Raw genomic sequence first — 15,379 nt, 5'->3', positions numbered from 1 at the left:
CTGGCAAATGGTGCAAACAAGAGGAGGACGTACACAAGGGTCCCTCTGCCCCTCTTCATTGAAAACTTTCCTCTACAACAGGTTTTACTTTGCACATAACTAAATAATCCACGCGGCGTAGTCGCCCTCTCACCTGTTTTGCATGATGTAATATAGTAAAGTATATGGGTGGGACCGTAGTGAGCCTGGGGGGGGGGGGGGGGCAGGACATTGAGGCTCTCTGATTGGCCGTGCACTGTCACATGACACCGCTTCTTGTTCCTTTGCAGAAACGTGTTCTGTTTATGACCTGTGACTATTTCTTTACGGACATCAGCGACACGCCATTCAGGTGAGGAGGGGGCTGCCGTGTTATTCTGGGTGGTCCCATGCGGGGGGGGGGGGAGGAGCAGCGATGTCACTTTAGTCAGGTTAAACCCATTTCGGTGAACAGGGAAATGTTTGCCGAGTTATTGTATCATTTTGTTACGTCTGTCTAGATTGGGAGAGGGATGAGGAATCTACGATGCTATAAACCTAATGGTATTTATAAAGTATCTATCACTAATCATTACTAGGAACGTTCTCATCTGTATTTATCTCATCCCCTTACTCACTGCACAAACAGGGCAAATCAGATAAGATAAATGGTGGACAGTCATGGCTGACATCAGCGGACATGCGTGGCGTTTATATTGGTGTCTAATAATACCATCCATTAGTCACACGCCATAAGCTCACATGTGTGGGGGGTCTCTGGGTCTTCTGGTCCGCGGCGTCTATGCTACAGGAAGAGATGGATAGTAAAATGCGTTAGTGAACGTCAGACATAGATGAGGAGTTTATCTGATATTTTCTGTTCCCCCTCCAGCCTCGGGGTCGTGCTGACGCGGGGACACGGCGAGTACATACTTATTGGCAATACCTCTCTGGAAGAAGGTGAGACCCTCACAGATGGGATATGTTCTGTATGGTATGTGTAAGACCAGATATCCTGCTCTGCAACGCTCAGATCACAGGCAGACCGCTATACGCTGTACTCGGGGAAAGAGCATTACTATTAGGCCGTGAAGGTGAATTGCACATACGTGTGCGGAGTGGTGGATCAATGTGAGCGACGCGCTGCACAAAAGTGGAAATGTCACATTAAGTACAGACTCCTCCCTCTTTAAAACTTTTTGTTACCTTCAGGTTTATTCCAGAATACTGCTCGGTGTACCCTCGAGGGGACGTGGTGCTTCCTCTAATTGTATTTGGCATTTTCATGTATGAAGATTTTATTTCCATCGCTCCCAGAGATCCTAAAAATTAGCTTCTACTCCGCAAAGAATAATCCATTTAAATATTTATCTTATTTCAATAATCTCAATCGACAAAATGGAGCCTGACCTTTCCACTGCTCTGCAAAACTAGGTGTATGGCCACGTCTGCTCTGTACAATACATGTATTATGTGTGCATGCATGGTATATACTGTATACTGGCTGCTTTTGCATGTAGCCCACAAATGCTGGGCTGCAATATACTGTAGATTTAGTTTGGACACACCCCTCCCAAATCTACCCCTCTGTGCCCATCTTACATCTGCCCCCTGCAGTGCTGCGTGGTTCTGCCATGTTGCTTTTTTATCTTTGCTCCCGTCTGTTATTCAGCCCCTATTACTCTGATCTATAATAATACAAAATCTCAGGTTAATGGCCCTCATTCAGAGCCGCTCGTTAGCGGCAGTACGCTCGTTCCGAGCGATGTTTGCACATCTGCGCATGCGTACGGTTTTTAGTACGCATGCGCGAACCAGTCAGTGCGGCCGAAAATCATTTGTACGCTATATAGCGAGTGCCTGCTATTTTGAGTGACAGAATGAGGCGTATGTGGGTGGTAACAGGGGAAGGTGCTTGAAAACGGGGAGTGGAGATCCGAACGCAGGCGTGCTTAAAGGTCAAAACGGGCGTTTTATGGGTGTGTATATTTAAAACAGCAGCGTCAGTGACCACGTCACTTGGTTATTTTAGAGCCAGAACTGCTCGCAAATTTGTGGTAGCAAACACCAACCACAAGAATAGCGAGCAGTTCATACGCTGGTCGATGTACTCGATTAATCTAATAAATAGCGGACATGACGTATGGTGCGAGCGGCCAGGGGGCGTTTTTAACAAATAAACGAGCGTATGTTTTGCTCGCTCGTTCAGACTTAGAGGTGTGAACAGACTGCAATGTGCGTACGGATCATTTGAATAGCCACCCCTTGTTTTTAAACGAACGACCGCAAATAGCGAACGGCTCTGAATCAGGCCCAATGTTCTCTCTGTTATATTGATTTGGAATCTGGGCCTAATTCAGAGCCGGACGCTCCGAACGAGCGCCCGCTCTGAATCAGGGCGTTTTTTTTTTGTTGTTGTTGCGGCCTCTTGGCCGCTCGTATAGCTGTGGGTTACCACCCACAGCTTATGCAAGCGGCCATGATGATGGTTGCGATGGTCAAGACCATCGCGACCATCGGGCTTACGACGAGACCCTTGCGGTAGGGTCTCGTTGCCGCAAGTCCCAGAGGGCTTTTGGCTCTAACAGAGTCGTAAGCTCTCCCACTGACCTCACTTGTGAGGTCAGTGGGGCCGGCCCCAGACGGTAGGCGTTCCCATGGGAACGCCTCCGTCTGGGCACCCACTCCCCCGGCCCGCCCACCAAAGGGGGCGTGCTGTCATAGCGCTCGCGAGCGGGTCTTAATCAGGCCATCTGTCCACAGATCCACCACAAAGTCCGTGCACAGCAGTCAGTCTCACCTGGCGATACTGTCTATCTTTCTCTGTTCTCTCATGGTGCCTCTCAGGCGTTCTCTCATGGTGCTTCTCAGGTGTTCTCTCATGGTGCCTCTTTGGTGTTCGCTCATGGTGCCTCTTGGGTGTTCTCTCATGGTGCCTCTTGGGTGTTCTCTCATGGTGCCTCTTGGGTGTTCTCTGATGGTCCCTCTCGGGTGTTCTCTCATGGTGCCTCTCTGGTGTTCTATCATGGTGCCTCTCTGGTGTTCTCCCATGGTCCCTCTCAGGTGTTGTTTCATGGTGCCTCTCGGATGGTCTCTCTCTGGTGTTCTCTCATGGTCCCTCTCAGGTGTTGTTTCATGCTGCATCTTTAGTGTTCTCTCGTGGTGCCTCTTGGGTGTTCTCTCATGGTGCCTCTTGGGTGTTCTCTCATGGTGCCTCTTGGGTGTTCTCTCATGGTGCCTCTCAGGGCTAATAACGCTGGTCTGTGTTTTAAACTATTTTATCCTGAGGTCACGGTTTCCATAGGCGATCTTTTATAATTAGTGCATAGTGAATTCAAAAATATAACTCGTTTTGCTCAATCAGGTTTAAAAAAGTTCATATTTCGTAAAGAAATTCTAGAATTGTTTGGAAATTATGTTTATTGTTTCAAAGCAGACTTACATTCTCACCATTGTACAGTATACAGTATATATGACATGTTACACAGATACAGTTATCCTGGAAGAAAGGACCTTTTCAAAGACTTTCGTGTGTGTTTTGCACCTGGAACATCTCCCTTGAGGCACCAGCCATAGTCCCCAGCCATATTCACATACTGACAGTGCTCTCCCTGCTCCCCGGGATAGTGACATCCTGACAGTGCTCTCCCTGCTCCCCAGGATAGTGACATCCTGACAGTGCTCTCCCTGCTCCCCGGGATAGTCACATCCTGACAGTGCTCTCCCTGCTCCCCGGGATAGTCACATCCTGATAGTGCTCTCCCTGCTCCCCGGGATAGTGACATCCTGACAGTGCTCTCCCTGCTCCCCGGCATAGTGACATCCTGACAGTGCTCTCCCTGTTCCCCGGGATAGTGACATCCTGACAGTGCTCTCCCTGCTCCCCGGGATAGTCACATCCTGATAGTGCTCTCTCTGCTCCCCGGGATAGTCACATCCTGACAGTGCTCTCCCTGCTCCCCGGGATAGTCACATCCTGACAGTGCTCTCCCTGCTCCCCGGGATAGTCACATCCTGACAGTGCTCTCCCTGCTCCCCGGGATAGTCACATCCTGATAGTGCTCTCCCTGCTCCCCGGGCTAGCCACATACTGACAGTGCTCTCCCTGCTCCCCGGGATAGTCACATCCTGACAGTGCTCTCCCTGCTCCCCAGGATAGTGACATCCTGACAGTGCTCTCCCTGCTCCCCGGGATAGTGACAACCTGACAGTGCTCTCCCTGCTCCCTGGGATAGTCACATCCTGACAGTGCTCTCCCTGCTCCTCCGGATATCTCATCCTGACAGTGCTCTCCCTGCTCCCCGGGATAGTCACATCCTGACAGTGCTCTCCCTGCTCCTCTGGATATCTCATCCTGACAGTGCTCTCCCTGCTCCCTGGGATAGTCACATCCTGACAGTGCTCTCCCAGCTCCCCGGGATAGTGACATCCTGACAGTGCTCTCCCTGTTCCCCGGGATAGTGACATCCTGACAGTGCTCTCCCTGCTCCCCGGGATAGTCACATCCTGACAGTGCTCTCCCTGCTCCCCGGGTAGTCACATCCTGACAGTGCTCTCCCTGCTCCCCGGGATAGTGACATCCTGATAGTGCTCTCCCTGCTCCCCGGGATAGTCACATCCTGACAGTGCTCTCCCTGCTCCCCGGGATGGTCACATCCTGACAGTGCTCTCCCTGCTCCCCGGGATAGTCACATCCTGACAGTGCTCTCCCTGCTCCCCGGGATAGTCACATCCTGATAGTGCTCTCCCTGCTCCCCGGGATAGTCACATCCTGACAGTGCTCTCCCTGCTCCCCGGGATAGTGACATCCTGACAGTGCTCTCCCTGCTCCCCGGGATAGTGACATCCTGACAGTGCTCTCCCTGCTCCCCGGGATAGTCACATCCTGACAGTGCTCTCCCTGCTCCCCAGGATAGTCACATCCTGATAGTGCTCTCCCTGCTCCCCGGGATAGTCACATCCTGACGGTGCTCTCCCTGCTCCCCGGGATAGTGACATCCTGATAGTGCTCTCCCTGCTCTCCGGGATAGTGACATCCTGATAGTGCTCTCCCTGCTCCCCGGGATAGTCACATCCTGACAGTGCTCTCCCTGCTCCCCGGGTAGTCACATCCTGACAGTGCTCTCCCTGCTCCCCGGGATAGTCACATCCTGATAGTGCTCTCCCTGCTCCCCGGGATAGTGACATCCTGACAGTGCTCTCCCTGCTCCCTGGGATAGTCACATCCTGACAGTGCTCTCCCTGCTCCCCGGGATAGTCACATCCTGATAGTGCTCTCCCTGCTCCCCGGGCTAGCCACATACTGACAGTGCTCTCCCTGCTCCCCGGGATAGTCACATCCTGATAGTGCTCTCCCTGCTCCCCAGGATAGTGACATCCTGACAGTGCTCTCCCTGCTCCCCGGGATAGTGACAACCTGACAGTGCTCTCCCTGCTCCCTGGGATAGTCACATCCTGACAGTGCTCTCCCTGCTCCTCCGGATATCTCATCCTGACAGTGCTCTCCCTGCTCCCCGGGATAGTCACATCCTGACAGTGCTCTCCCTGCTCCTCTGGATATCTCATCCTGACAGTGCTCTCCCTGCTCCCCGGGATAGTCACATCCTGACAGTGCTCTCCCTGCTCCCCGGGTAGTCACATCCTGACAGTGCTCTCCCTGCTCCCCGGGATAGTGACATCCTGATAGTGCTCTCCCTGCTCCCCGGGATAGTCACATCCTGACAGTGCTCTCCCTGCTCCCCGGAATGGTCACATCCTGACAGTGCTCTCCCTGCTCCCCGGGATAGTCACATCCTGACAGTGCTCTCCATGCTCCCCGGGATAGTCACATCCTGATAGTGCTCTCCCTGCTCCCCGGAATAGTCACATCCTGACAGTGCTCTCCCTGCTCCCCGGGATAGTCACATCCTGATAGTGCTCTCCCTGCTCCCCGGGATAGTCACATCCTGACAGTGCTCTCCCTGCTCCCCGGGATAGTGACATCCTGACAGTGCTCTCCCTGCTCCCCGGGATAGTGACATCCTGACAGTGCTCTCCCTGCTCCCCGGGATAGTCACATCCTGACAGTGCTCTCCCTGCTCCCCGGGATAGTCACATCCTGATAGTGCTCTCCCTGCTCCCCGGGATAGTCACATCCTGACAGTGCTCTCCCTGCTCCCCGGGATAGTGACATCCTGATAGTGCTCTCCCTGCTCCCCGGGATAGTGACATCCTGATAGTGCTCTCCCTGCTCCCCGGGATAGTCACATCCTGACAGTGCTCTCCCTGCTCCCCGGGTAGTCACATCCTGACAGTGCTCTCCCTGCTCTCCGGGATAGTGACATCCTGATAGTGCTCTCCCTGCTCCCCGGGATAGTCACATCCTGACAGTGCTCTCCCTGCTCCCCGGGATGGTCACATCCTGACAGTGCTCTCCCTGCTCCCCGGGATAGTCACATCCTGACAGTGCTCTCCCTGCTCCCTGGGATAGTCACATCCTGACAGTGCTCTCCCTGCTCCCCGGGATAGTGACATCCTGACAGTGCTCTCCCTGCTCCCCGGGATAGTGACATCCTGACAGTGCTCTCCCTGCTCCCCGGGATAGTCACATCCTGATAGTGCTCTCCCTGCTCCCCGGGATAGTCACATCCTGACAGTGCTCTCCCTGCTCCCCGGGATAGTCACATCCTGACAGTGCTCTCCCTGCTCCCCGGGATAGTGACATCCTGACAGTGCTCTCCCTGCTCCCCGGGATAGTCACATCCTGATAGTGCTCTCCCTGCTCCCCGGGATAGTCACATCCTGACAGTGCTCTCCCTGCTCCCCGGGATAGTGACATCCTGACAGTGCTCTCCCTTCTCCCCGGGATAGTTACATCCTGACAGTGCTCTCCCTGCTCCTCCGGATATCTCATCCTGACAATGCTCTCCCTGCTCCCCGGGATAGTGACATCCTGACAGTGCTCTCCCTGCTCCCCGGGATAGTGACATCCTGACAGTGCTCTCCCTGCTCCCCGGGATAATCACATCCTGACAGTGCTCTCCCTGCTCCCCGGGATAGTGACATCCTGACAGTGCTCTCCCTGCTCCCCGGATAGTCACATCCTGACAGTGCTCTCCCTGCTCCCTGGGATAGTGACATCCTGACAGTGCTCTTCCTGCTCCCCGGGATAGTCACATCCTGACAGTGCTCTCCCTGCTCCCCGGGTAGTCACATCCTGACAGTGCTCTCCCTGCTCCCCGGGATAGTCACATCCTGACAGTGCTCTCCCTGCTCCCCGGGTAGTCACATCCTGACAGTGCTCTCCCTGCTCCCCGGGATAGTCACATCCTGACAGTGCTCTCCCTGCTCCCCGGGTAGTCACATCCTGACAGTGCTCTCCCTGCTCCCTGGGATAGTGATAGAGAAGTGATAATACAGCTGGTTACATCTTGTCTGCACAGGTTTCCTCTGCTCCTGATTCTGTTCTACTCTCTTCCAGGTCTTCATGACCTTCTGCACCCGGACCTCACCTTGGCCAATGAATGGTGAGTACTGACCTTAGACGTCTGTATATAGATTATATCTTGGTGGGATAGTGAGGACCGTGCGTATATGTTACTATTGTCATCTGTTTTACTCTCCCCAGGATATATTGCGTCACTGACATAGACCCCGACCATCGCAAGCTCAACCAGCTTCAGGCTGTCACCCGTTTCCTGCTGGGGGAAGACCCGGACCTGGAGTGTGAGTGTTACCCCGACTTATAGTGTCACTGAGCCTTTTTTTTATAACACATTACAGTACTTATTCCTATCTCTGGACCTCATTCAGAGCCGGACGCTATTTGCGGACGGTCGTTCGGAAAAAAGGGCCGGATATTTAAATTGAGCGCTCGCTCTTTGCGGTCTGTGGACGCCTCTATGTCTGAGCGAGCGTCCGAAACATGCGCTCGCTATTTTATAAAGACACCCCTTGGCCGCTCGCATCATACGTCATCTCCGCTATTTATTAGATTAATCGAGTACATCGAAAGGCGTCTGAACTGCTCGCAGTGCTTGTGGTAGGATTTTCTTCCCGCAATCGCTGCGAGCAGTTCTGGCTAAAAGACAACCAAGTGACGTGGTCGATGACGCTGCTTTGTTAATTATGCACACCCATAAAACGCCCGTTTTGACCGTTTGGCACGCCTGCGTTCGGATCTCCACTCCCCCGTTTTCAAGCACCTTCCCCTGTTACCACCCACAAACGCCTCATTCTGTCACTCAAATTAGCAGCCCCTCGCTGTTTTACGAGCGCACAATTTCCGACCGCAATGACAGGTTTGCGCATGCGCATTACGACCCATACGCATGCGCAGATGTGCGAACATCGCTTGGAGCGAACGAGCGGCCGCTTATGAGCGGCTCTGAATCAGGCCCTCTGTGTCCTTTTAAATTGCGTGAATTCATCAAATTAAGACTGATATTAGCAGGAATCTGTGTTTTCTGTTGGATTTTTTTGGTGTCATGTTTATTTGGTTTTGCATAGTAACACCTCCAGCAGCCCCTCTTAGACCTGGATCTATCGCATTATTTTGGCTACCCTTTTATTTCAGTCACTATGTGATTTATTTACTGAAGATCATTTTTTCTAAGCTGCACCTTTCAGGTCTGGCCTTAAAGGGCGATAGTAATATTTCTACTTCAGGGTCCATAGGGGGTCCACAGGGTTGACCTTGGGGTTATAGCTGGAACAGGATCCATGGGCACCACACAGTTAAGCTTTTAGCTCCCAGGATGCACTTGGGTCCTCCTCTATACCCCGCCCCCGAGCCACAGGCACCCCAGTGTAAGCTGGTGCCCGGCCGGAGTCGGTCACCGCGCAGGGGGGCTGCAGGAGCAGCCCCCAAAAGCTTTTATTTTAAGTTAAATTTTATTTATTTTTAATCTATTTTTACTACAGACGGCAGCGAAGGGCTGTCTGTACAGACGCCCACGCTGCCGCTCTGATCCCCGACTGGCGCCGCGACGCCAGTACTGATCTGGGGATCGCGGCGGGAGGGCAGAGTCCGTACTAGCCGGACTCTGTCTACCTCCCAGGACTGCTGCCGGAGTCGCCGGGGATTCAGGTAAGCCGCGCGTCGCTGGCTAGCGGCGGCGCGCGGAATGCCTTAAATGCAGTCCTTTAGCCTCCGGTCCGGGGGACAGACCGGAGGCTGCTGGCAGTGGCGGCGGGCCCCCCCCATAACCCGTGGGACCACTAGACCACCAGGGATAACCGGCAAGCGGGAAGCCAGCATCCCTGGGGTTAATGGCCAGCCAGGGGAGGAAGCCTTCCCTGTCAGCGGCTCCTCCCCTCAGCTCAGCGCGCCTTTCAGCACGCAGTCTGGCGTCGCTGAGCTGCAGATTCCTCGGCCACTCCTCCTCTGAGGTCTCCAGCGGCCATTTTCCCAGTGGCAGCGCAGATCTCAGGGAGCACGCGGACCGGTCCCCCTGTGTACCTCTCCCCTGATTAAGGACAGCGTACACAGCACTATAGCCCTCCCAGACACTGAATCTGGGCAGGTTGATTGTAGTGTAAAGGTGCAGTGAGTATATCTTCCTGCATGGTATGTGACTTTTTGCTAGTGCTGCCTGTCTGTGCTTATTTTCCGCTTACTGTCAGCTTATACCTATCCCTTTACTTCTCCTACAAGCCCTGCAGGTGTGTGGGGGAGGGGCGTTTCTACTGACCTCACTTATATAGATCACGTATTTGTGAGGTCCGTCACATACAGTTGTGTGCTACTCAGTGCCATATTGTGGGCTGTTGTTCAGCACACCGGTGAGTGCGTTTTACTTCTACCCTGGTGCCAGATATATAATATATTCTGTCATGTCAGACGAGGAGGTTGAGCGCTCGGTGGCTCCGGTGTTGGCCTCCTGCGGACGCTGTTCTGCAGGAGTAGATAGGGAGGATTTGTCACAGGATGGCCTGTGTAGTCGATGCCAGGTGGCTCCTGGCCCATCCAGACCTTCTCTGGCGCAGGAACCACCGTGGGCGATGTTTTCTCAAGTGCTGGTGTCTATTGCGGACCGTCTGTCGGTCCCGACTGCTCTCCCTACTAGGGCGGTGCCCCAGCCGACCATCCCCCATTCCCCGGGTGTCCCGCAGTTATTGCGGAGTCCTCCTGGGTCTCAATCAGTTGGTCCCTTTGGGGGGTTGCCTATGTATATACAGGCTTCCCCTGTGCCGCAGCAGCCTGTGGTACCTTTTCAGGCCCCTATGGCGACGCCTCCACCATGGGTGGATGTGCTCTCCAACTCCGTGCAAAATTTGGCGGCCGCTTCCTCGGCTTTTCAGTCAATGTTGCAGACTGACATGCCTTCTAGGATTTCTAAACGCCCACTCATGGCACGGGCTGCTCAGGTATCGGACTCAGAGGGTTCCTCAGATGATGGGGAGGTCCCTGATGACACTGACTCGGACGCCTCGGTCCAGGAAATGGATACCAAGTCGTCCATTAATGTGCGAGCACTAGTTAGGGCGGTGCGAGCTATTCTTCTTATAGAGGATGAGGCACCGGTTCCTAGGTCGAAGTTTCCTAGTTTCAAAAAAACTAAGGTGGCTTCTGCGGTGTTTCCCCTGTCTGATCAGTTGACGGATCATATGGCGGTAGCTTGGCAGGCGCCCAGTAAGAGATTCCTTCCTCAGAAGCGGTTGGCTTCTAATTACCCCTTCCCTGAGGCACATTGTAAAAAATGGGAAACTCCACCGGCGGTGGATTCCCATGTCACCCGTTTAACTCGGGGCGCCACCTTACCATTACCGTCGATATCCTCGCTGAAGGATCCCACGGACAGGAAAGTTGAGACTTGCTTAAAGTCTATTTACTCCCTCTCCGGGGCGGTGGCCCGACCGTCCATGGCCATTTCCTGGGTGGCCAAGGCCATTGAGGGGTGGGCCAATGCATTGGAAGATACCTTCCCGGACGACGCTCCGGATGTCCAGCGGGCGTTGTTGGGACAAATGAGGGACGCCGCTTCTTACATTGGAGAAGCTTCTTTAGATGCTAGTCTGCTGACCTCGCGGGTATCGGCTGCAGCGGTGTCTGCCCGCCGATCCTTATGGTTGCGGTCCTGGAGAGCGGACTCTGATTCAAAGAAAGGTCTGGAGGCCTTACCTTTCAATGGGGAATTACTATTTGGTCCGGACTTGGACAAAATAGTGGACACCCTGGCTAAATCCAAGTCGGCCTTCCTCCCTTCGGCGGCACTGCCTGCTAAGGTTCGGAGTTCGGCTTTTCGTTCCTTTCGGGTTCAGGGTAAGGCGAAAGGTCAGTCCTTCCCGAGACAGTCTGCGAGTAAGACGGCCTCTAAACCCAAGAAGCAAGCCTGGAGTGCTCGGCGCCCTTCTTCCAAGCAGGAAGATAAACCTGCGGCCTGATGGGACGGGCCTCCCTCTGGGGGACCTCAGAGTGGGAGGCCGACTTCTTCTATTTGCCCAGTGCTGGCACAATACCACCACGGATGCCTGGGTTCGAGAAGTGGTCTCCCAGGGGTACGCCCTGTCTTTTCGGCACAGACCACCCCACCAGTTTTTCTGCACAAGTCCTTCTCAGGACAAGACCAAGGCGTTACAGGTTCAGGAGGCTATAGAGTCCTTGCTGAAAGCAGGGGTCATTGTTCCCGTTCCTCTATCACAACGAGGGACGGGGTATTATTCGTCTCTGTTTCTGGTGCAGAAACCCAATGGTTCTCATCGCCCTATCCTCAACTTGAAGTCTCTGAACAAATTCCTCAGAGTTCCCAAGTTCAGGATGGAAACGTTACGTTCCATCATTCTGGCGATGGAACCGGGGGATTACATGGTGTCCCTGGACATCCAGGACGCCTACCTCCATGTTCCGATAGCATCTTCACACCAGCGGTATCTGAGGTTCGCTATCCTTCAACACCACTATCAGTTCCGGGCGCTACCCTTTGGTCTCTCCACGGCACCGAGGGTGTTCACGAAGATTATGGCGGTCATGGCCGCACATCTTCGGAACCAGAATGTACGGCTGCTGCCGTACCTGGACGACCTCCTGTTGCTGGCGAGCTCCCCGGAGGTACTGCTTCAACATCTCCACCTGACGATCGCTTGCCTGCAAGCACACGGGTGGTTGATAAATTGGAAAAAGTCCTCCCTGATTCCATCACAGCGGATGGTTCATTTGGGAGCCCTGCTGGATTCGCGTCAGCAAAGGATCTTCCTGACTCCGGAGAAGGTCGCCTCACTACAGCTGCGGATACGCAGTTGCCTGAGCCGTTGCCGCCTGTCGGTCCATTCGGCTATGAGAGTTCTGGGGTCCATGGTGTCGACATTCGACATGGTGGAATTTGCCAAGTTCCATTCCCGGCCCCTGCAGGGGCTGATTCTATCAGAATGGAACGGGTTACCTCACCGGATCCGCTCTCAGGTGCTGGTGTTGTCTCCGGACGTTCGGCTATCTTTGGCTTGGTGGCTTCAGACAGCTCATCTGGTCGAGGGGCGCCCATTTTGGGTCCCGGACTGGGTCCTGCTCACGACGGATGCCAGTCTCCGGGGTTGGGGGGCAGTGACCGGCTCTTTGTCGCTTCAGGGTCGTTGGTCAGCGGAAGAAGCACTTCTCCCCATCAACATCCTGGAACTGCGGGCAGTATACAAGGCCCTGCAGTCGTCCGGCCCCGCTCTTCACGGAAGGGCGGTACAGGTGCAGTCCGACAACGCCACCACGGTGGCGTATATCAATCACCAAGGCGGAACTCGCAGTCAGGCAGCGATGTCGGAGGTGTCTCGTATCCTGTCTTGGGCGGAGGGTCACATTCCAGTGATCTCGGCGGTCTTCATCCCCGGAGTCCTCAATTGGGAGGCGGACTTCCTCAGCCGTCACGACGTGCATCCCGGGGAATGGTCGCTTCACCCAGAGGTGTTTCAGCTACTCGTGGACAGGTGGGGACTGCCGGAGCTGGACTTGATGGCCTCCCGTCACAATCACAAGTTGCCCGTTTACGGGTCAAGGACAAGAGACGCAGGTGCAAGTCTGGTGGACGCGCTGTCGCTGACATGGACGTTTCACCTGGCGTATCTGTTTCCTCCGATATCCCTGCTTCCTCGGGTTCTGCGGAAATTCAAGCAGGACGGCGGCATGCTCGTGCTGGTAGCTCCGGCCTGGCCCAGACGTCCTTGGTACTCCGATCTGAGGAGCCTCTCCATCGACGTTCCGTACCTTCTTCCTCAACGTCGGGACCTGTTGTCTCAGGGGCCCTGCCTTTACCCGGATCTGGGTCGGCTGTCTTTGACGGCGTGGCTCTTGAGACAGCCGTCTTGAGGTCTCGGGGCTTCTCCAGTTCGGTTATTGGTACGATGCTCAGGGCACGCAAGCCTGCTTCAGCACGGATTTATCACAGAGTGTGGCACACTTACTTTCAGTGGTGTGAGTCCAGACTTTATGATCCTCAGGTGTTCCGAGTTTCTAGGATCTTGGAATTTCTTCAGTCAGGATTGGATCTCGGCTTACGCCTTGCATCTCTGAAGGTTCATGTGTCCGCCTTGTCCGTGTGGTTTCAACGGCGGATTGCAATACTACCAGACGTTCACACCTTTTTCCAAGGTGTTATCAGGATCCAGCCTCCCTTTGTGCCTCCGGTGGCTCCTTGGGACTTGGCGGTGGTGCTACGGGTCCTGCAGGGTCCTCCGTTTGAGCCTCTTGAGGCGGTGGAGCTCAAGTGGCTGACATTTAAGACGGTTTTTCTCCTGGCAATTGCTTCGGCCAGGAGGGTGTCTGAATTGGGGGCGCTTTCCTGTCGCCCTCCTTTCCTAATTTTTCACCAGGACAGAGCGGTGCTCCGCACTCGTCCTGAGTTTTTGCCCAAAGTGGTCTCGAAGTTCCATATTAATCAGGAACTTGTTGTGCCAGCTTTTCAGTCCCCTGATCTTTCAGCTGGTGAGACTTCCTTAGATGTGGTCCGGGCGCTTAGAATTTATGTAGACCGGACGGCTTCGGTTAGGAAGTCTGATTCCTTGTTTATCCTCTTTGGTTTTCACAAGAGGGGTTGGCCTGCCAACAAACAAACGTTAGCCCGTTGGCTTTGTTCCGTTATTTGTGAGGCTTATGCACAGGAGGGCTTACCTGTGCCAGCCTCTGTTAAGGCTCATTCCACTCGTTCTGTGGGTCCCTCTTGGGCTGCTAGACGTGGCGCTTCTGCTGTTCAGCTGTGTAGGGCGGCCACTTGGTCTTCAATTCAAACGTTTTTGAGGTTCTATGCGTTTGACACCTTTGCCTCTCAGGATGCATCCTTTGGGCGCCGGGTACTCCTTTCAGCACAGGAGCGTCCCCGCCCTTAGTTGTACTGCTTTGGGACATCCCCAAGGTCAACCCTGTGGACCCCCTATGGACCCTGAAGTAGAAAACAAGAGATATGGTAAGAACTTACCTTTGTTATCTCTGTTTCTACGAAGTCCATAGGGTCCACAGGGCGCCCGCCCTGACGCACCTGGCTTCAAATGGGCTGTGTGGCTGGTCACCGGTTTTCCGTCTCCTATTGCTGTGAGTATGGTTTCTTGTGTGTTCCAGTCTTCCTTCTCTCTGTTCCATATTCTCCTCCGGCCTAGGCTGCTTACCAACTGGGGTGCCTGTGGCTCGGGGGCGGGGTATAGAGGAGGACCCAAGTGCATCCTGGGAGCTAAAAGCTTAACTGTGTGGTGCCCATGGATCCTGTTCCAGCTATAACCCCAAGGTCAACCCTGTGGACCCTATGGACTTCGTAGAAACAGAGATAACAAAGGTAAGTTCTTACCATATCTCTTGTTATACGCACCATCAGCCTTGAACTGCTCCTATCACTATTACCCTTTTAAATCCAGGCCTCAGAATCGCCGAGTGATATTTGGTAAATACAAATATACACAGTGTACACAAATCCTGATTACTTAATGTTGTTCATGTGGTTAGGACAAGTCACGTTAATGTCACAAGTGACGCTGAGACTCTTCCCTGGCTGTTACAGTAGAAATGTTAGTGTAAATGTCTGACCTTGTTAGGAGGGGGGTAAATCAATGACGCAGGGTTGCACTGAACGGCAGACTCTGAATGCAGCTGGACCTGGCATGGTTAGGATTATATGTCAGTCACTTATCTCAGAGGAAAGCTTGTAGGAAGGCGCCTGTCATTCGCCATGGCGCTCTCACACGCTGTCGTACCATTGCAGGTGACGAGGAACTGGTGAAAGAGGTTCTGTTTGATGCCGTGGTCACCGCGCCGCTGGAAGCCTACTGGACGCAGCTGGCTCTCAATATGTCCAAGTAAGTGGATAAGTTTCCTGGCCGATCGTACTGTGGAATGGCCGCGCAGCGCTGGTCACAATAGGGGACCTGCTGATCACCTGCACAAGAGCTGTAGCTGTACAGGTTTAATGCATACGGATCACAGGCCCAGCATCATCCGTCCGCATATAAATACATAACAATTGTCCGATATACC

The 15,379-nt window shown here is 53.9% G+C and overlaps 1 protein-coding gene across 6 annotated transcripts in view; it reads left to right on the top strand.

Annotated features, from left to right (window-relative positions):
• The window catches only part of CACNA2D4 (calcium voltage-gated channel auxiliary subunit alpha2delta 4), a 512,905-nt gene that overhangs the window by 126,053 nt on the left and 371,473 nt on the right, over nucleotides 1-15,379 (top strand). For all 6 annotated transcript variants that reach the window (XM_088457118.1, XM_088457115.1, XM_088457117.1 and 3 more), the window contains 5 exons: nucleotides 270-331; nucleotides 851-918; nucleotides 7,418-7,463; nucleotides 7,565-7,662; nucleotides 15,108-15,201. In XM_088457118.1, the coding sequence (XP_088313244.1) occupies nucleotides 270-331; nucleotides 851-918; nucleotides 7,418-7,463; nucleotides 7,565-7,662; nucleotides 15,108-15,201 (368 nt within the window). The remainder of the gene's footprint in view (nucleotides 1-269; nucleotides 332-850; nucleotides 919-7,417; nucleotides 7,464-7,564; nucleotides 7,663-15,107; nucleotides 15,202-15,379) is intronic.

The sequence above is a fragment of the Taudactylus pleione genome, unplaced genomic scaffold, assembly GCF_031769625.1.
Source record: "Taudactylus pleione unplaced genomic scaffold, aTauple2 ptg000738l, whole genome shotgun sequence".
Taxonomy (NCBI): domain Eukaryota; kingdom Metazoa; phylum Chordata; class Amphibia; order Anura; family Myobatrachidae; genus Taudactylus; species Taudactylus pleione.
Note: the sequence above shows the minus strand (reverse complement) of the source record. Positions and strands in the feature narration are given on the sequence as shown.